Raw genomic sequence first — 19626 nt, forward strand, 5'->3', positions numbered from 1 at the left:
AGTTTCAAAGAAATCTTATCGTATATAAATTTTAATTTGTATTATTCTTTTCCAATTATATCATGTATGTATGTATATTAATAATTATATGCTAAATAAAATGTAAAATTGAAAAAGTAGACATTACACGTAAGAAAATGTGTCTATAAATACGTACATATATACGTACTTATATACAGGGTATCCCAAAAATGTTGGAAGTCCTTGAAAGGTGTGATCCGGGAGGTGATTTGAAACAACTTTTTCCTTAGCGAAAATGTTGTCCGAGGCTTCGTTATGGAGATATTAAGCGAAAACCGCGACCAATCAGAGCGCGAGGATGCCGGTTGAGCGTAGGCTACGCGCTAGGCGGTCGCGCTCATTAGCTACCGCGAGCGCTCCATCGGCATCCTCGCGCTCTGATTGGTCAGTGTTTTCCGTTAATATATGCTTAACGAAGCCTCGAACAATATTTTCGCTAAGGAAAAAGTTGTTTCAAATCTCCTCCCGAACCACCCGTTTCAAGGTGTTACAACATTTATGGGACACCCTGTATACGTGCACGTATCGGATATCTGGTACCGAGGTTAAAAATGACACGTATAATATTGACAATTACCAAAAAGCGGTGTTGAGAATAATTATTATTGAGTGCATGAATATGTATAATATGTACATATGTATATATATATATTCACGAACAGTAACCGTATCCAATTACGTGACAACGATGTAATCCTTAGTAATCGACGCTATACGAATTGATAATATTTCAGCATAGAACGATATCATTGATAATCTTAATTTCTTCCTATATAGAATATTTGCAATCGATAATACGAGTTACGGATGAAGAAAGAAAGATTGGTACCAAGCTTGACATTATCGAGAATAATTCCAACAAATGTTTACGTTTACATTTATTTTTACGCATAACGTGAAATCATAAATACTTTTGCAACGTTGCTTTCGTAATTGACTTACGTTTAGTATTAGGATTAGAATCAAAGCAAGAAAACGTTAGCTCCGTTCGTATACGTATAGTGATTTATCGTTCATACGGATACGGGGCAAACGAGTGTAATAAAGTGAATAAAGTGACGGGTTCTGCCAGCAGCTAACCAATTTTGATTCATTAATAGGTCGACCCGTATGACCCAAAGTGTCGGAGACTCTTAAACGAATTAATTTACCCACGTTTTTAATGGGAATGCGCAATGTGTACTTTTCTCTTCGCAAAAAAAAACAAAATTCGACTTATCAATTGTGATTGCTTTTTTTTGTGAGTTATTTTGTATGATACAATTTCTACGGACAACATACTTCTACTATAAATCGAAGGGAATTCATCGTAAGAATTTTCTCGCAATGTAGCTGTAATTCTTACGATCGTTATCTCGTCTATTATAAACCTATGCGATATGAAGGTAATTTAAATAAAACAACAAATTTATCAACATTTTTTTCCTCGAATTATCTTTTTAAAGTATACGTTCATTTTTCTGTTTTTCTTGTATTCCCTACAAATGACGAAAATAACCAGTCCGTTTTCAATTTCCTGCTATTCAAATATATTAATCTTTAGCTAATGTCAAAGTTGTCGATGCAGTCTTTGAACACAATTTGTTCCTTTATTGGACGCAACACGGATACTTAATATAATTTTTAATATTATACTAAAATATCCGATAAACTTCTTATTTACCAATATACTCATTAGTATTTTCTTTCCGTAAGTAGTTTGCATAGTTTTATTTGAAATCGTAAAATTTCAATAGAAGAATTTATAAAATATACGTATAATTATTTGTTATACGTGAAACGTTAACGTTTAAATTTCATATTACGATTAATATGTAACGATATTTTAAAAAAAAACCAACTATCATTTTCGTTACAATATTTTTGCTCTCGTGCAAAGCATGCAAATTTTGAAATACATAGTTATATACATACAAATATAGAATGGATAATACACGAAACTCGATCAATATTTTTAATCGTTTAATATGATAAACATCGAAATCTATAGCGGTAAGCTTAAACTGTAGCGTATACAGAAAAAAAAGAAAACATAAAACTCGCAAAGATATATAGTATGTACGTAATTACGTATATATTGTGTAAAAACTGCGTTTAATTTAGCCAATTTTTGTTATGTTATATCAGTCTCAGTGTCTCGATCAGTCACGATTACCGTGCTGCCGTGTTTAATTAATGCGTAACAACTGGTACTTGTACATACATTGGAACTTAAAAGGTACAACAAAATTTTTGTATTTTTATTCGTCTGAAAGGTTTGACCACATTTACAGATGCAGTGGTTTGCCATAATGATGTGCTTGTATGCGGGAGTAGCAAGCGCACGAACAGAAGAAGATCAACAAACATCTTCGTCGACGTCGATTACAGGAATGTCCGGTGGACTCTTGGAACAGTGTTTTCATCAACGATCATCCGAATGTCCCACAGTGGAGACTACTGGATGTTCCTGCAAAAAGATCATTCTTGCCCCTAATAATCCCGAGGGCGATGCTGTTCTTTGCTGCAATTTGGACAGTAGAAACTTTGAATCCGAGCTTTCTTGTGCAGGTCGTTATAACACTACCGTATTACATTATCGTTCGACGAATCGCCAAACAGTTTCTGCAACGATCATATTTATATGTTAGATCTGTACCTTTCGAGTATCTTCTGATAGTATTTTCATTATTACAGGATTTCCATCAAATATATCTTATATACATATGAGAAATGTAACATTAGATGTATTTAACGTAAGCGAAATTAGATGGAGAAGATTAAAATCACTTGCGATAACCGATGGAAGAATTAATCGGGTGAAAGGACAATTTCGGATGATGACGCCAACGTTATGTTTAAATCTTTCGAATAATGGTCTCATCGAAGTAGAAAATAATTCGCTTACTCGCCTAGTTCAACTCACTACTTTGGATTTATCTTATAACAATCTTACGCATTTGCCAGCCTTAAATACAATGAATGGGCGTGAATTATGGCTGGACATTTCAGGTGGGTAAATGCATGAAAATAAAACAAAAAAAGATTTGATATTTTGATAATAATACCGTTTAGATGTTGGGTAGAAGTAACACAGTTTGTTACATTCAGGAACAAATACACTTTGGTGTCACGACATCTATGAATATATCAATAAGACGGGAGAAAAACAGATTAATTTCAATCGCGAAAATGAAACTGTATGCTCAGCAAGTAAAACATGGCACTGGTTCAACACTACAGAGCAAGTTCCTTTAAAACAAGTTCGATATCTAAGTTTGGTAATATTTTCTGAATATAATACAGACAAACATTTTTAGCATTTAATAATAATACATAATCCAAACAACGACGACGATTGTATTAATGTAATATTCGATATTTAAAAACTATTTGACCTTTGTTACAGTTGCAAACGGAATGCCCAAAAGGGGATAATTGGCAGTGTCAATGCAATTTCGGAAGATGGGATATCGCTGCAGGGAAACCACCGACTTTAGCGGTAAACGTAGATTGCAGTGGAATTCAAATCACAGAATTACCTGAAAAATTACCTCGCAATACCATAACATTGAACGTTTCGTACAACAACGTACGTAAATTTTACGCTATCTCATATTTCTATGCAAACTGTCTTAATTTCGATAAAATGTTCAAGTCTTTTTTAATTATTGCGGTTAACTAATACCGTAGATTACCGCATTGGACGATCTTAGCACTAATCCATGTTACGAAGATATCAGAGAATTTTATGCAGATTATAATAATATATCATCTATAAATAAATTAGAAGGATCGAAATTTTTGGACAACTATGCTCTGCTTAGTCTGCGATATAACAAAATCAAATCTGTAAGTAACAGCGGTTATAAATATTATAATAAATAATGAACATGAATAATTGTGAACGGTCTAAATTGCAACTTGTATATCTTTAGCTTCCAACGTACATTTTGAGTCCTAATACTCATGATAAAAATATTATCAGTTCACGACTGGTCAAACTTGGAGGAAACGAACTGCATTGCGATTGTAATACGGCTAAATATTTAAAGGTGCTTGTATACATTATTTGAATGTGTAGATAAATATGCATGATATTCTATTTAAAATTGCATTCCAGGGATGGCTACAAACTCGCATACTAGATTCGGATGAAGTGTTGTGTGAAAATGTAAAGGAAAAAGTGGTTGATTTAGAACCATCGAAGATGTGCGTCTATCCGGGAGATTGGACAGACTATATTTACTACATTATTGCCACGGAAGTTGTACTTCTAATAAGTCTGATAGCCAAAGTATCTTACGATTATTGGATTTTCAAAACGGCAGGTTATCTTCCATGGCCAGCAAACAAAATGCCAAAATTACCTTGTGACTGGCTATGCGAGACGTAATGTTGTATTGTTATTCATAATTCATCGAATGAATCAAGCAAAATCATGATACCATTTCTTCAAATTTGAAAAATTTAATAATTTTTTAAACATATTCGCGACAGCTCGCCGATAACAGCTCTGTCATCTGCATCGAATGGTTTGATCTTTTATGGATGTGACTGTAAATTGTTAAGTTTTCACTCGTTTAAACTAAACGATGTAATAGCATATTCACTCACCAATGAAGTATGTTAATATTTCGCCAAGTACCATGTCTCTTTGTAAGTGCCTTCTCAAATGTACATGTGTACATTGACTTGGAATGCGCATTCATTAAATAGGGACCATCATAATTGCGGTATGTCGTAATGCAGGATAGTAACGCACATCGGATACGTAAATTTAGGGTATTGTTATTGTGTAATAAAAATGTGATATTTTTTTAATTAAAAATTACTGTTGGCGTATAACGTTGATTAATATTATATGTATAATCAAAATATACCGATGGAATATTTTTACAATGCATGCGATATTATTATTCATGTTATCGTGTATAATACACAATTCAAAGTTTTTGTAAATAATAATCAGTTATTACCTGGATGATAATTATTCCATGATTTTCACTATCTATCTATTGTCTTTTTAATTACTATCAAAAGTGTTTTCAACGTGCTTTCTATAATGAATAAAAAAAAAAATAAAAAAAAAAAACTGAATTATAGAGTCGTATTTATGTTACTACAAATGTACATGTAAAAGCATTTTACCTCTGTGTTCCTTTGTTGTGTGTACGTTTAAATTTTGGTATAGTAGATATTGTTTCTCTGGTAGGAGCTTTACGTTCAAGTTTTCGTCTTTCCTTTTTCGTATGTTTTTTCATGGCTAACATGTACTCGGGAACATTGCATCCAGACTCTCGCATTACAGCAGCTATGCTAAAATATTAATATAATAGAACTTTTTATACTCCTTTTACTAACTTAGACAATGGTTAATAATTACCTCCTCAAATTTGTAGTATCTTGCTCGGTGAAAAAAGTAATTGCTTTTCCTCTATGTCCAGCTCTGCCAGTACGACCTGTTTTACTTAATTGATGATTAAAATTTTCCAACACACTCTTTTAATTTAGAAATACGTACCAATTCTATGAACGTAAGAAATAGCAGATGGTGGAAAATCATAATTAACGACAAGATTTACACCTTTAAAATCGATACCTCTTGCCATTAATTCTGTACATATCAAAACCCATATCTTTCCTTCTCTAAAGCAGCGAACAACATTGTCTCGCTAAAACAAAAGGAAAATAACAAGATTCCTATTGAATTCGGTATTGTTGATAAGTAATAATTCAAGCAATAATCCAATAACCTGTGTTTGCGTTCTATCGGCATGAATAACATCGACGTTAATTCCATCGTATATAAGTTCGTTAAACAATTCTTGCGCTCTTTCTTTACTTTGTACAAACACTAGTACAGGTGGTAATACTCCCTTTATCGAATATAACAACATAATTGTAATCAAATAATGGTAATCAATTTATATGGTATTTATATGGTACCTTCTGAATAATATTTCGAAGAGCTACGAGTTTTCCTCTTTCCGTTCCAACAAATAAAAGTTCCTGTTCTACCATATTGGTTGCAGCATTTCTATGATAAATTTAATGCTTCTAAATACATTGCGTCCGCAAATAATCAATAAAACGTTACAAAAAAACAAGAAAATAATGCAAACCTGTGGCCAACGGTAACCGTTACGAGACTCTTCAAATTATGTCGACACCATCTTGTCACTATAGGAGTATTAGTTGCGCTAAACATTGCCGTGCATAAACTTTCATTTGTACATGCTTTTGTGATCGTTTTCAATTGATCTCTGAAGCACCTTGTTCCATCTTCGAAAAGTTTATCCGCCTCGTCTACGATTAGCCATTCGACGCTATGCAGATTTCATTGTATAAATATTATTTCTTTTAACAGTGTCATAGTGAAATTCAATTTGCGAATATATAAATGTGAAGTTTTCATTGCTTACTTGCTCAACGACACAGCTGGTGGATCCTGATTTAAAAGAAATATTATTCTCTTTGGCGTAGTAATTAATATATCTATAAATTAACGATATCTTAGTTATAGTAGCTAATTAAATTAATTTGCTTGAAGCAAGTTTTTTTATATATTTTATACTGACCGAATTTTTGTGAACTTTTAGGTCCGTATTTGTTCAATGCTTGATTGATTTTACTTATGATATGAACTCTAAAATTATAACCTTCGCTAAGACGTACGCATTCTCTATACGTTTGTTTAGCTAATTCTCTTGTAGGACTTAGAATAATAGCTCTGAATCCTTTTCTTTGTGCTCCGCCTAAACAATGAATTATTGGCAACAAAAAAGCAGCTGTTTTACCAGATCCAGTCGGAGCACAAGCTAATATTTGTCTACCCTGTTTTAATCGTAATTATAATAAAAAAAAAGTATTTTATTTTATAGTTTAATTAAAAGTTACAATTACTTTACTTGCAACATAACAGGCATGGCTTGCATTTGAATCGGCGTAGGATTTACATAACCACAATTCATAACATTGTTTATTAATCTTTCGGATACATGATACATCGTTGATAGATCCATAAAGTTTGATATAGGTTCTGGCACACGACTACCTGTCACGCTTATGCAGTGTTGATTACGAAACTGATTAATCTAAATGCAAGAGTAATCCTTAAAAATTCATATTTGTAATTATTTAATTTGCAGTAAAAAAAAATGTTTCAAACCTTTTCTTGTTTCAGCTTTTGTTGTTTTTCTTCGTTTAAAGATCCTTTATGCTTTTTAGATCTTACTTTCCTTCCATCTTTAGGAATAGATATTCCGTCAAGCAATATTAACTCATCTGTGCTTTCTATATCGTTATCAATTTTGTCGTATTTTCTTTTTGTGGTTAAAGTTGAACAATTTGTGTCATTGGACGATTTTGTAGTTTTTTCTTCGTTCTTGGACACATCTTTAATCTGTTTTTTGACAAGCTATTGCAAACCAAATATTTATGAAACTGTTTGAGTATTCTTAATATATACTAATGTTTGCAAACTGAATTATATTAAAAGACTACCTGAAATCTTTCTGCCTCTGCATGGAAACGCCTTTTGTCAAATTTCACACCACTAGAAAGTTTTTGGAACAATTCATATGCGTCCATCGTTCTTTCTTTTCTATTTAATAACCAATTTGGGTAAACACGTGCTAGCCACTGTGATCTGCTCTGATAGAAAGTCACCAACACACCATGACCAACACCAACTGGTCTCTACTAATACTGAAAAACCGAACCCAACCTGTTAAATCGTTACGTTACTACCGTTACTACACACATTACAAATGGTTACAAATTACAAATAGAAATTGCACTCCTTTAACTAGAATCAAGGTAAACAGTATCCGATTTGATTCAATGTTTTAATCGTTAAGATACAAATAACGAGTATTGTGACGATGTATTGTTCTTAAATATTAATTTATGTTAATTGCGTGTTTTTAAGAATTACAACAGAAAATTTGGCAAAAAAATTTATATGGTTTATAGTAGTATGTAAACTATAAAGTACCAATTATAAAGTATTTTAATGCTCACAAATTCTAATTTAGCTTTACCTACATTTATGTAATATTTTTTACATTATTGTATAATGTTGTACGACTATACTTGTAAATAAATAAAAACTACCATTATTATCTGTAACGCTTTATTTAATTTTTTTCCAGATAACTATGTAACATTATCGTCGAATTATTTTGTTCGTATCTTCGTGAAAACGAACGGTATGTTTGTTAATACAATATTTTCTGATTGGCGTGCAAACAAATATTTTATTTTCTATCCACCTTAGACAAGAGCCATTATCAGGACAAATAAGTATTCTTTGGTTAATTTATCTTTTCTCTAAGTATATATTTAACGTCGTTTTTAGCAGATCTGTTTAGAGAGTTGATAAAAATATGGAAGGTCTATCGTATATTTCGTGTATCAAAGTTAACGGAGTTCCTATCTTACCGCCTATGGTACGTATATTAATTATGTTGCATTATAATAATTTGTACTGAATAGTATTTATTTTATAATGGAATTTCTTTTTCTTTTTCAGATGACTAAAGATATTAGAGAGGAAATGTCCGCTTATAAACAAATTGCAATTAGTCTAGAAAAACAATTAATGGCTTTACGTGATTCGCGATTTAAAAAAAGACATTGCCATTCAAAAGAGAATTTAATTCCTTTTGAGTGCAACAATATCAATCGGAATGAGAGAAATGTTATGGATACCGATGATGTTTCGCCAGAAACTTTTGAAAGTCCTGATGAAAATGCAAAACAAATCTTACCATGGAATAAGCACAGGTCAGACACAGAATGTACATCTGACCATCAAATAAATATAGCTTCTAATATTTACTCGAGACCAGGATTGATCGCTACGAGCGGTGTTGCGGACAATTGTCAGAACGGAGTATCTTTGACGAAACCTAGTACTATTACGACAGAGTCAGAGATTTTGAAACCACAAGTGCCTAAAACATTAAATATTATTCCATTGACTTTGGGAAATCCTAACTGCGGAGAAGATGAAAAATACCAAAGAAATGGTTTGCATAATACAGAAGATATTCCTAAATTAGTACGTCAAGGTTCCTATGTGTTGGATACTCCGAGTCCCATACTACTGGCACATATGAAAATGGAATTGTCTAGTTCAACTACTGATCCTTGTACAGAATATGTTCCAACATCGTGTACAAATACAGTACGTCGGAAAGAATGGAATATCGCACAAGCTAAGATGGAATGGGAAAATGAGTCCAAGAGCAAACATTGTATTCCCGTAGAATCGTTCAGGATTTCTTCGAAACAAACAAAAAATTCCGACTCTTATACCACTTCCCAATTGTGCAAGTCACTTTCGTTTCAGACACAATCTGAACCTTTTTTCGTAGCATACCCATTCGCAAGATCCGTTGATTGTATTCAAACAATGCTAGCAAATGAAAATGTGAACAGAAGTAACGTTCAAATGAAATATGATAGACAGTATCCTATGGAATACAAAGATGAAAAGAAACAGAGATTTGAAAAAGGGAAAAAATACGATAGTTCTTTTACTTCCCCATCGGCGTACAAACATGGAGTTTCTTTGGAAAATTTAAGCAGTACCGATGTTCCAATCTACAAATACACAGAGAGCGAAGATAATACAATTTCGACGAGCAATAATTTTATAAAAGAAATCGCAAAAAATATACCAACAGAAAATTCTATACTCAATTTAAAATCTTCTATCGCATCCGATAAACTTTTAACGGTTTACAAAAAGGTACAAGAAATGCATAAAAAACAAATGATCGAATTAGTGTCTCGACAGCAAAGAGAACAGTTACTGCTCCAAAAGGAGTTTGAAAAGCAACAGTTACTTTTACTTAGAGAGATCAAAAAATCCTTCCCAGAAATTTCAGTTCCGTTGCTCACTGAAAATATTTCGTCTACCGCGTTCAGCCAAGGCACTCCTAACAGTGAAAAACATTTTGAAAACATTGATCGTAGTACAGAAAATCTGAAAAATCTGAAAAGTAATTTACAAGAAGAAAACGAAGTAACACATTTACGAGAGAATAATGCAAGTTTGATTCCATGTCTACTGGACTATGTTTATTCCGAAAAGAATCTTTGTAAGCCGGAATCTTGTTCCAGTAAATCTTCACTCTCGATAGACACATTAGAGATGGAATCGTTACATAAAACCAATAATTCTGTAACTATGGTTGCAAAAGAAGAAACAGAGACTCGATTAGACGTTAGAAGGACTAACGAAAAAAAATTGGTAGAAGAGGGTCACGAATGGAAACGTTTGAATGTTAGTCGACAATTATTTCCTTTAGATAGTAAAACGATTCATGTACCAGTGCTCGATAGAACAATATATGGAAGTAAACATGTAAGAAATTATGCTTCCAAGTTCATATTTCCATTTTAAACGATAACGAAAATTTTACAACAGTTTTATGTTACAGATTGAAGCAGCAACTGTGATCAATGCATATACTAGAGGCTATTTAATACGTAGATTGATGCGAACAGAACGCGTAGTTGCTTTGAAAAATACATACAAGGAAGCTTTGCACTGTATGCTGAAGCTTCACGTTGACGCACCGCTTAATCGATCAGAGATTAGTTTTCTACATCGGCTTCAACTGCAGGTAACATTTGCAGCAATTTAATAGAATATTATATGTCTTTTAATAATTATTAATTTACCTGTTTAAATCTAGTTTCATTAGTTATATGTAGTATAATATTTGGCATTGCTACTTTATTATTCACATTTTATAGTTATCGGTGAGCAATGAGATAGAATAGCGCAAGTAATATTTATTCGATAAGGTCTATCGGCTTATCGTTAACTTTTGCATATGGTTTTTTAAATTTATTATCTCGCTATCATCTGTAAATAAAACAATAGCATCTTGAGAATGAGAGCTTTCACTAAAAAAGTGTTTATATAAATTTTGTGATTTCTAAAAGTGCGATGCAGCTTCTATGAATATAGTGGAGTTATTTGCCCAAAGTCCTGAGAAAAGAATGCAAGTAATAGCGCAAGATCGTGAAATCAAGCAATCTCGCATAGAACGTCCGATGTCTGCCAGATCGTACTCGTTTGCAACTCAGCGGACCTTAGCCAGGAAAAAACTGAAGGAGTATGACTCTGCATAGTATAATTTACTTTGTTCTCTGTAGAAGATTCAATGAACATTAGAAGATTCAATGAATACCTAAGATGTAGAATTCTATGAAAAGAAAATAAATTATTTCATTATTTGCTGTTACCATTTGCATTAAGTACATTTATTGTCATAATTTTATAGATGAGTTAATATTTATCGTGTACAATTTACGACTGGCTTTGTGCAATGCTGTTTTACGTTTTATATATTTCGAAAGCTTCTTTTTGTGTAAAAAGGAAATACGGAAACGAACATTTGCATATCCATTCTTATATCATTGTAGCGTACAAGTACAAGCATCCAAGCTTTAAAGCAGTGGTAAACATATTTTGAGTTATTTAATTTTTTTTTTTGTCTCGTTAGGATGGAAGAATATCAGCCAACTTCGTTTGCGCGTTCATGTTCCTCAAGATCTAGATGTCAAACTTGGACATCCGATGTAGAAGAAAAACTCATCTCACCAAACATTTTATGTAAGTTATATGTATTTCTTTGACTTTTTCGACACGTAAAACGTACGATAAGTTAATACAAATAATTTTCCCTATATGTATTTATACTTGTAGTCAGTTATAAACTTGTAATCGGAAACTTTTAACTTTCAGATCATAGTATTAAAAGGAGTACTAGTGCTGGGACTGTAAGGAAACCATGGCGATGAAACTTGTATTAGTGCCTTTCATCATTCTAATTTTATTATGTTGCGTACACGTACAAGATATAACGTGTAAACAAGCCCACTCCGTGCCTAAATTTTTAATAAATTTGTTTTATATTAAGAAATAGTCTTGTTTATAATATGTTTACAATGCAAAACGTTTACACGCCAAACTAGTGAACGCTTATACATAGATATTGTCAAACGCATTCTTTTCACTTGCAAATAATAATTGCAGTCTTGTAATTTCTGTTAACACAATCAATGTATGTCTACATATAGTATATAAAAATATATTAATTTGTGATCATGATTTCATTTCATGTGCGTGTGATTAATTTATGTAACAAATTATTTAGTTACAATTATGCAAGTAGAGGGGGCGAAGCGTTGCGTCGCGCACAAGCAGATCACTACGGAGCATTACAGTACAGTCATTGTCATTACAGTCATTACAGATTACAGATTACAAATTACAGATTACTCTTATGACATCACTAACTTAAGTAATATGTTTGAGTGAATCAGAGTAGTCGATACGTTGTTGACAGGCGTCACTCTTATCTTGATAGTTTGATGGCCGTGATATCGTTCGTATCAGGTTCGCACTACTATACAGGTAAATATACATATATACTGTATACTGTACACTATAGTATATACTGTTTACTGTATAGTAGTAGTAGTAGTAGTATACAATCACTACTCACTCGGCTCCGTGAACGGAACGAAAAACGAAACGGAGTAGTGGGGAGCAGTGGAGAGTAATCGCGAGAGTATTCTCTCATTTCCAACACTTTATAACTGGAAAATTAAATCCCAGCAATTTATTTTCAGATCAATTGTGCTTGCAATAATCGTGAACAAGTTTTAACGAAACGAACCATGTGCGACAATGTGAACAACAATCCATTCGCTGGATTGTTTTCAACCATCAACGATGCCGTGTCATTCTCGTCTCAAAGTCAGATGATTATCAACGAAAATAATGGAATTAATTATGTTACGGAACTTGAGAATATAAATGTTCCCGGTACGACGAAATCCACAAATTTTCAAGATTTTAAAGATTCGAAAACTGATAGTCAGGTTAACTACCTTCTCGCTGACATATTTGGAATAACATTGCACGCAACAGAAGTAAACGAACACCAGAAACATAAATTGGTACATGTTAACGTTGACTCGATCGAACAAGCAGTTTTCGAGCGATTAATGCTTCCCGATATCGAGTCGAAATTGGTCCCCATAGAAAATTCACAGCATATACCTTGCGATTCTCATACGTTAAAGAAACAGGTGATATCTTATTTATTCGAAAGCTATTGTCGATTGCAACGATACAAGAACAAATTAGAATTGTCCGATATTCTCGACGAGATGCATCGCGTCATCCTACAAAATGCAGCTGTCGCATTGCAGGAGCCGGATCTATTCGAAGGACAAGAAGTATAACCGAATACATTGCTTAAAGTTTCAAAGTTGAAGAAACGCAATTTAACTTTATCGTATGTTGTAGGTTCACAATCAGTTTATCGCGTTATGCGCGGACGAAGATGGTCTGAAACCAGAACTCGTATCGTTTACTAATGATATCGTAAACGAATTGCAATTAGAAAACAGTGATAACGCTGCAGCGACGATTGCTGTATCTTTTAGTCCTATTCTCGATATAATTTACAAAGATGTAACGCAAAGTAATTTAGTTTTCTTAAATCAACATTGGTTTACTATATTAAATCTTTTCGCTTTAAACGAATCTTTAGCTGAATTATTAATACGTCATAGTACTCCTAAAAGCAATCAAGGTCAAGCTTACGCGAATACATTATTAGGTGCAATCCTTAGTTTAAGTTGTTTGCCAAAAACGATAGAAGAACCATTTTATTTTTTTGAAAAGCCATTCCAACAGGCAAGTAACCCGTCGAAGAACGCCAAATTTAAACACTGCGTATTTCACGTAAAGAGAGATTTATTTATTCGTATTTTTTTATTCTAGTCCAATTCTAATATCGAAGGTAACATTTGGACAGCCCTGGATGCATTAAGCGAATCATTGCAAAAAATTTTCCACTTGTTATTAAAGTGCTCGGCGGAAGTTCGTCATTTGACCCTACAGTGGATAGGAAATTGTCTTCATTCGAATGCGAGTAGGGGGAAAATTTGGAACTCGCAGAATAACGTAGGTTTTAGTGCTATGTTGTGCGTTTCCGATGGTTTTATGTTAAATCTTGGAAATGTGCTTCTGCGTCTTTGTCAGCCATTTTGCATTAAATTAAAGGAGTCGAAAGTACCTAAAATAGATCCAACGTATTGCGCAGCAGAGGTCGGTTGATATTTGAGAAATGGGTAAATTTGAATTAGTCGTTGAATTCCAAAAAACATGGTATTTTATTAAGTATAAGTGTAATTAATGTTATAGACCAGCGTTGAGAATGAATGTCTAAATCGTGCTGTACATTTAAAAGGAATGTCTTCAGAAACTTGTTTAATACCAATATCGGAACACGATGCTAGACCAGTTGCAAAAACATTCGGATTTACTACCGAATGTTTTTTTTTAACTCACAGAGCTCTGGACCTTGGTTACAGAGTAGTATCGGAGAAGTTTTTAAGGTTTGTACATTTTGCATTAACAGTTTTATTCTAAACGGAAACTAAAATTCATGATAAAATAATAACGATTATATTCTGCACGTGTAGAACTAGTCAAGATTTGTCGAGAGTGTATCAGGATGCGCAAAGCGGTGGTAATCCGGAAGTATTAGAAATGGTAGCTCAGCGCATGGAGGCAGAAATGACCAAGTATGAAAAAAAATGTTATATTTTTGTATTTTTATTAAACAAACAAATTTTAGGTATCTATCCTTAAGAGCAAGTCTTTTAGCACCGGAAATGTTGGAACTCTTGGCAAAGTTTCATGCGACAACAGCGTTCTGGTTAGTGCAGGTGTACTTAAACGATGTACAAGTTAGCGAAGGTGAACAGACCGATTACGTTCCAAAAGAATATAAACCAGTAACGTTTCCTTTGCCAGAAACCGTTCCGGATACTCTCAGGTGCGTAGAAAGCGTTCATTTTCTCTTCTAATCTCGGACCGATTGCCACAATTATACCTTTTAACGAGATATTATTTGCATTTAGATGCATTCCTGAATTTGTCGTGGAAAATACTATTAGGTTTTTGTGTTTTTTACGTCGGTTCAATTCAAATGTTTTCGAAGAACAAGGGTCGTTTTTCCTAACGCCAGTGTTAACAGAGGTGAGCTAGAAAAAACGTGTAGGTTCGATAAACTCGAATTAATGCGATTCGGTAAAATAATGAAGTATGTTATGTCAGATTATTGTGTTGATGGAGTCTCAACGACGCTTATACAATCCTCATTTACGAGCCCGTCTGGCGGAAGGTTTAGAGGCCCTTTTACCTACAACTGATGATATCTTGAGCCGTAGAAAATCGAGTTTAGGAACATTCCATAGAGAACAATTATTTATGACACACCCGTGTAGACAGCATGTATGTAATTGTATTTAAATTCGTTAAATATTTTCCTCTTATAAAATCATATCGTTTCTAATATAGATTGTTGCCAGCTTACTTAAAGTATTTGTAAGCATTGAAATGACAGGACAAAGCGTTCAATTTGAACAAAAATTTAATTATCGACGGCCAATGTACGTTGTCATGGAATATTTGTGGAAACTTCCAGAACGTCGTAATAACTTTATGTAAGTGAAGAATAAAAAGACATATTTTACAAGTTTGTAAATAATTCTACAGTTAGTACATAGATACGTAAGCCACGAACCGACCTTAATACATACGATACTTTGCACATTTTTTCGATAGTACTCTAGCCGAAGAGGCAGAGGCTAATATGGAAGCAGCTCAACCACCGCTATTTCTGCGTTTTATAAATCTTTTAATGAACGATGCAGTTTTCTTGTTAGACGAGGCACTTTCGAACATGGCACAATTGAGACAATTACTTCAAGCAAGGTATTGCATTATATTCGATTTGTTGTATGTTATATTATATCGCGTAAATAGTATCTAATTCCGATTTCGATTTCGATTTAAATCGAAAGGGAAAGCGGAGAATGGAATAAATTACCGCAACACGAGCGTGATCAACAAGCTCATTATCTGTTACATCTTGGAATGATTGCACGATTTGACAATATATTAGGTAGGAAAACTATACGAACGCTAAAAATGTTAACGACAGACATCAAATCTATCTTTTGCCATCCGACAATGGTTGATCGCATTGCTTCGATGCTCAATTATTTGTTGTTACAATTGGTTGGGCCAAATAAGAAGAATTTAAAGGTACAAAAAAAGTATACACAGCTACATCAGAAAAACGCAAAGTATTTAAACACATCGATTTGTCTTTAGGTGAACGATCAAAACGAATATGCATTCAATCCAGCAAATTTAGTATTAAATATATGCGAAATTTATATAAACCTTAGTCAAATTGAATCCTTTACGCTCGCCGTTTCTCAAGACGGTCGGTCATACAGTCCTGAACTTTTCCGGCTAGCCGATAATGTTCTCGGTAAGCATTTACGCATGATTAATTTTAATAAAAATTTAGGCAAAAAATTACTTCCATAAGTACAATATTTCAGTTCGGATCGGAGGTGTGGGTATATTGGGAGATTTGGATGAATTCGCAAAAAATGTAGAAGCGGCTGCAACTCACAAGAGAGAGGAAGATGAAATTTTAGTCGATGCTCCCGAGGAGTTTCTGGATCCTATTATGTCTACTTTGATGATGGATCCTGTAATTCTTCCATCTTCTAAAATAACTATCGATCGTCAAACCATTGCGAGGTTAGTATTTGTTATTATCGACAATGATAAAGATTACGATAAATATGGAATTAGTGAAAAACATTTACGTCCGATAATCTATAGGCATCTGCTAAGCGATCAAACTGATCCGTTTAATCGATCTCCTCTCACTATGGATATGGTAAAGTCCGACGTTGAACTTCAACATAGGATACAGGAGTGGGTAGAACAAAAGAAACAAGAAAGGACAAAAAGTTGTCAGTGATCAGTGATTGGTGATCGGTGAAATGATTGTATATTTGTCAGGTTTCAGAGTTTCGAAGAACAAGATAGGAATGGTAAACCCTTAAGGTTTCGTATACATATAACAAAGGTAACAAAGCGTAATCTATGGCGAATTCACCATACGTCTACGTTTTTAAATTAAATTTTTTGATTTCTGATTTACGACGTACAAGGACATATATTTTTCTATACAAATTATCGTTATAGATATGTACAAATACCAATTTTGTCCTATAATTAGAGTGTCATTCTGTAGAACTTTGAATATCGCATTTTGTGCAGAGAAAATTATGTTCTATAAGAGTCCATGTAATAATGTAAACATAGAGTTAAACGTTGTTATTTTATGATAAATGTAAAAAAGTACTCTCTATCAAATTTCTTACAGTTAATTTGACCAGGGTGAATGATATAAATGAATTTGAAATAAAACTACTTTGAATGGTTGAAGTAAAGTATAGATTCAGAAGTAAGCAAAAATGAATGTAGGAAACATTGTATTATATGTTTATTGAAACATATTTATCGGTTACCGCCGAATCATTAGAAATAATTTAATGGTTCGGAAGAATATTACCTTTTACGTTTACAATGCATTCGCAAGTTCATTGAAATCGGTAATAAACCACGGAGCTCCAATCTTAACGCTTTCTCTAACCACATTTCCTCCGTATCCTATAGTAAAACTAATATTAACTAAAATAAAAAACAAACGAAATTATTTATACGTAATAAGTAATCGAGACGTACCTATAAATGTGTCCGCTATCGAAATAGTTTCTAAATCTGTTGCTCCGTCTCCGATATGGACAACAGTTTTACATCCGAGTTCCTTTTTGAGATACTCGATTACTTTTGCTTTTCCACCGCTCGCAGCGGTGGGTTGATTTTCATCGAAACCTGCATATTCTCCTACAAATATCGTTCGTTGAGTTTTCAGATGTAGTATAATAAACCGACCGTGTGCATACATATAAACGGATACGAACCTGTGAAATAAAATTTCAATTTGTTCGCAAAGACATGTTCTAACGGAATGTCGAGTAATACGGCAACTGGTGCGATTACGCAATGGAAACCACCAGACACTAGGAACACTTGCTTTTTGTGAGCTTGTAAGGCCGTTACCAGAGCTCTGGAAGTTTTATAAGCAGTTTTAGAAGAAGCAGCGCGTACAGTGTAACATCTCTTTAATTGAAATTATTTCTTACTTGATTCCAGGTGTAAGTTTTGGTGGGTGCGATTCGAGAAACTGCTTTACCTGAGTATAGCTTGGTTTTATAATATTCAATCTTTCCATTAAAGATTGTTGAAACGTTAAGTTTCCTTGCATCGCTTGGCTCGTTCTAAAAGCATTTTAAACTGATTTTTCATACGAAAAGAGTAAGAATCATCTATGGCGTGTAAGTTGATTTTGAAATAATCGAATATTCTAGTTGATAGAAATCTTACAAGGCGGTAACTTGGTCTCCTTTTCCACAAAATTTTGCAAGTTCGTCGATTCCTTCCTCTTGTATCACAGTGGAATCAACGTCGAAGGTGACTGCATCCGCGTTTCTCCATATAAATTTTACGTCTTCTAGTTTTGCCATCTAATTTCCATACAGCAACAGGTGGTACAAGTATTTCCTTTTATCGTATGAAATATGGAAACCGTTACTTTTTCGAAAGTAACAACGCCAAATAAGTTTTACATGGAAACAGGAAATTTGTCAGCATCCGTTCCGGTTATGTTAAAGTTAAACCGTTACATCATCAAAGTTTGCGTTTTAACAGTATCAAAGTATATACGTGATATTTTGTTTTTATTAGAAACCGTCAGCGTGTTTAGAGGTTAAGATACTATCAAGTGGTATCACATTTCTTCGTTACGCTTACGGTCTATTTTACTTATCTACATATGATATTTTATTTAATATCGTTTAATTTTATTCTGTTTTACACAGATGCAATTGATACATTAAGGAATTAAGATCAGAATTTTATTTCGTTAATCAGGAATCGATGATACTAATACTAAGTATATAAGTAAATATATGTACTTACGATTAATCGTTTTCTGCTAACGAGATCTTAAAAAAAGAAGATATCAAGATGTACAGCATTTTGATAACTCGAATCTGCCGGACAAAAGAGACTGGACTCTGGAGTGGGATGCTATAGACAAGAGAAACATACTTGCACGCGATACAGCTGGATGACACACGTAACGCAATGTACTACATAATCATAATCATTTCGTAGAAAACGAAAAAATCATAGAATAGTATCGGTTATTGACAACTTTGCCAATGTGTTTCCAATTTTTATTTTATTCAGTTTGTGAGATCGTACAAATTTCTAGTATCGCAAATATTCTAGATTCGCATCGACGATTCTCATCTCTCAAAAGTTAATCGAGTCTGAGAGCAAGGTGAAAGATCGAGGAGATCATCCAGATTGCATAACGCGATAAATAGCGATGAATAGATTCGACTGGTTTTGTAATTGAAATACATTCACGATACAGAATGTACGTATACGTTTCTTAGAAATCATTTATAAATTTATAAAAAGTGTTAAAAATATTGATCTCAAATAAAGATGTACATTTATTTCTAGTGGTACTCTATTTTTAGGTCGTTGTAACGATACAAAAGGGATTCTAAGGTAAAAGTGAAGCTGTTATTAATCATTAATCGCAAGCTGTTATTCCATAGTTGCGAATATTATTA

The 19626-nt window shown here is 33.4% G+C and overlaps 5 protein-coding genes across 11 annotated transcripts; 3 read left to right on the forward strand and 2 right to left on the reverse strand.

Moving 5' to 3' along the window:
* The first annotated feature begins 586 nt into the window (after window positions 1–586).
* Window positions 587–4984, forward strand: LOC128894902 (protein halfway). The gene is made up of 8 exons (XM_054156976.1): window positions 587–1406; window positions 2295–2571; window positions 2698–3012; window positions 3112–3281; window positions 3410–3592; window positions 3694–3852; window positions 3939–4055; window positions 4124–4984. The coding sequence occupies exons 1-8, from the start codon at window positions 1401–1403 to the stop codon at window positions 4394–4396; spliced, it is 1500 nt and encodes a 499-aa protein (XP_054012951.1). The 5' UTR covers window positions 587–1400; the 3' UTR covers window positions 4397–4984.
* On the reverse strand, window positions 2432–7746 carry LOC128894897 (probable ATP-dependent RNA helicase DDX52). Of its 2 annotated transcripts, XM_054156961.1 has the most exons (13): window positions 7507–7746; window positions 7172–7420; window positions 6912–7097; window positions 6582–6837; window positions 6426–6498; window positions 6126–6329; window positions 5950–6040; window positions 5757–5879; window positions 5525–5675; window positions 5387–5462; window positions 5152–5319; window positions 4980–5060; window positions 2432–2625 (listed from the first exon to the last, which is right to left on the reverse strand). In XM_054156961.1, the coding sequence occupies exons 1-12, from the start codon at window positions 7591–7593 to the stop codon at window positions 5027–5029; spliced, it is 1698 nt and encodes a 565-aa protein (XP_054012936.1). In that variant the 5' UTR covers window positions 7594–7746; the 3' UTR covers window positions 2432–2625; window positions 4980–5026. The 2 variants fall into 2 exon arrangements, with proteins under 2 accessions (XP_054012936.1, XP_054012937.1); XM_054156962.1 differs by lacking the exon at window positions 4980–5060.
* On the forward strand, window positions 7695–11946 carry LOC128894884 (uncharacterized). Of its 4 annotated transcripts, none has more exons than XM_054156934.1 (8): window positions 7695–7821; window positions 8157–8213; window positions 8363–8453; window positions 8537–10378; window positions 10455–10640; window positions 10966–11138; window positions 11529–11638; window positions 11771–11946. In XM_054156934.1, exons 3-8 carry the CDS (start codon window positions 8391–8393, stop codon window positions 11824–11826), a joined length of 2430 nt encoding a protein of 809 aa, XP_054012909.1. In that variant the 5' UTR covers window positions 7695–7821; window positions 8157–8213; window positions 8363–8390; the 3' UTR covers window positions 11827–11946. The 4 variants fall into 4 exon arrangements, 3 of the variants coding, with proteins under 3 accessions (XP_054012909.1, XP_054012908.1, XP_054012907.1); XM_054156933.1 differs by having other exon boundaries at window positions 8366–8453; XM_054156932.1 differs by having other exon boundaries at window positions 8157–8453.
* Window positions 11947–12305: 359 nt separating this feature from the next.
* LOC128894880 (ubiquitin conjugation factor E4 A) lies at window positions 12306–17551 on the forward strand. The gene is made up of 15 exons (XM_054156923.1): window positions 12306–12442; window positions 12661–13272; window positions 13343–13735; window positions 13823–14149; window positions 14246–14439; window positions 14527–14628; window positions 14682–14882; window positions 14968–15085; window positions 15164–15340; window positions 15407–15552; window positions 15674–15823; window positions 15913–16156; window positions 16226–16388; window positions 16462–16666; window positions 16751–17551. Exons 2-15 carry the CDS (start codon window positions 12709–12711, stop codon window positions 16890–16892), a joined length of 3126 nt encoding a protein of 1041 aa, XP_054012898.1. The 5' UTR covers window positions 12306–12442; window positions 12661–12708; the 3' UTR covers window positions 16893–17551.
* Window positions 17399–19423, reverse strand: LOC128894923 (phosphoserine phosphatase). 3 transcript variants are annotated; one of them, XM_054157029.1, is made up of 6 exons: window positions 18959–19423; window positions 18365–18541; window positions 18124–18258; window positions 17902–18047; window positions 17663–17824; window positions 17399–17598 (listed from the first exon to the last, which is right to left on the reverse strand). In XM_054157029.1, exons 2-6 carry the CDS (start codon window positions 18502–18504, stop codon window positions 17588–17590), a joined length of 594 nt encoding a protein of 197 aa, XP_054013004.1. In that variant the 5' UTR covers window positions 18505–18541; window positions 18959–19423; the 3' UTR covers window positions 17399–17587. The 3 variants fall into 3 exon arrangements, with proteins under 3 accessions (XP_054013004.1, XP_054013003.1, XP_054013002.1); XM_054157028.1 differs by having other exon boundaries at window positions 17399–17587; window positions 18365–18504; window positions 18959–19422; XM_054157027.1 differs by having other exon boundaries at window positions 17399–17587; window positions 18959–19421.
* Between the last annotated feature and the right edge of the window lie 203 nt (window positions 19424–19626).

Source organism: Hylaeus anthracinus, unplaced genomic scaffold (genome assembly GCF_026225885.1).
Source record: "Hylaeus anthracinus isolate JK02 unplaced genomic scaffold, UHH_iyHylAnth1.0_haploid 4, whole genome shotgun sequence".
Taxonomy (NCBI): domain Eukaryota; kingdom Metazoa; phylum Arthropoda; class Insecta; order Hymenoptera; family Colletidae; genus Hylaeus; species Hylaeus anthracinus.

Bases quoted from the DNA above. Each gene is read 5' to 3' on its own strand.
- LOC128894902 (XM_054156976.1), top strand. The intron at 2,572-2,697 runs GTCGTTATAACA...TCATTATTACAG, and splicing joins ATCCGAGCTTTCTTGTGCAG to GATTTCCATCAAATATATCT. The intron at 3,593-3,693 runs GTACGTAAATTT...CTAATACCGTAG, and splicing joins TGAACGTTTCGTACAACAAC to ATTACCGCATTGGACGATCT.
- LOC128894897 (XM_054156962.1), bottom strand. From the start codon at position 7,593: ATGGACGCATATGAATTGTTCCAAAAACTTTCTAGTGGTGTGAAATTT. The intron at 6,499-6,581 runs GTCAGTATAAAA...GTTAATTTATAG, and splicing joins TAAAAGTTCACAAAAATTCG to ATATATTAATTACTACGCCA. The intron at 5,676-5,756 runs GTTATTGGATTA...CTTTTGTTTTAG, and splicing joins CCGATAGAACGCAAACACAG to CGAGACAATGTTGTTCGCTG.
- LOC128894884 (XM_054156932.1), top strand. From the start codon at position 8,391: ATGGAAGGTCTATCGTATATTTCGTGTATCAAAGTTAACGGAGTTCCT. The intron at 10,379-10,454 runs GTAAGAAATTAT...TTTATGTTACAG, and splicing joins CAATATATGGAAGTAAACAT to ATTGAAGCAGCAACTGTGAT. The intron at 11,639-11,770 runs GTAAGTTATATG...TTTAACTTTCAG, and splicing joins CATCTCACCAAACATTTTAT to ATCATAGTATTAAAAGGAGT.
- LOC128894880 (XM_054156923.1), top strand. From the start codon at position 12,709: ATGTGCGACAATGTGAACAACAATCCATTCGCTGGATTGTTTTCAACC. The intron at 14,629-14,681 runs GTATGAAAAAAA...AACAAATTTTAG, and splicing joins ATGGAGGCAGAAATGACCAA to GTATCTATCCTTAAGAGCAA. The intron at 16,667-16,750 runs GTTAGTATTTGT...GATAATCTATAG, and splicing joins GATCGTCAAACCATTGCGAG to GCATCTGCTAAGCGATCAAA.
- LOC128894923 (XM_054157028.1), bottom strand. From the start codon at position 18,504: ATGGCAAAACTAGAAGACGTAAAATTTATATGGAGAAACGCGGATGCA. The intron at 18,048-18,123 runs GTAAGAAATAAT...TAAAACTTCCAG, and splicing joins AAACTTACACCTGGAATCAA to AGCTCTGGTAACGGCCTTAC. The intron at 17,825-17,901 runs GTTCGTATCCGT...CGATATTTGTAG, and splicing joins ATTGAAATTTTATTTCACAG to GAGAATATGCAGGTTTCGAT.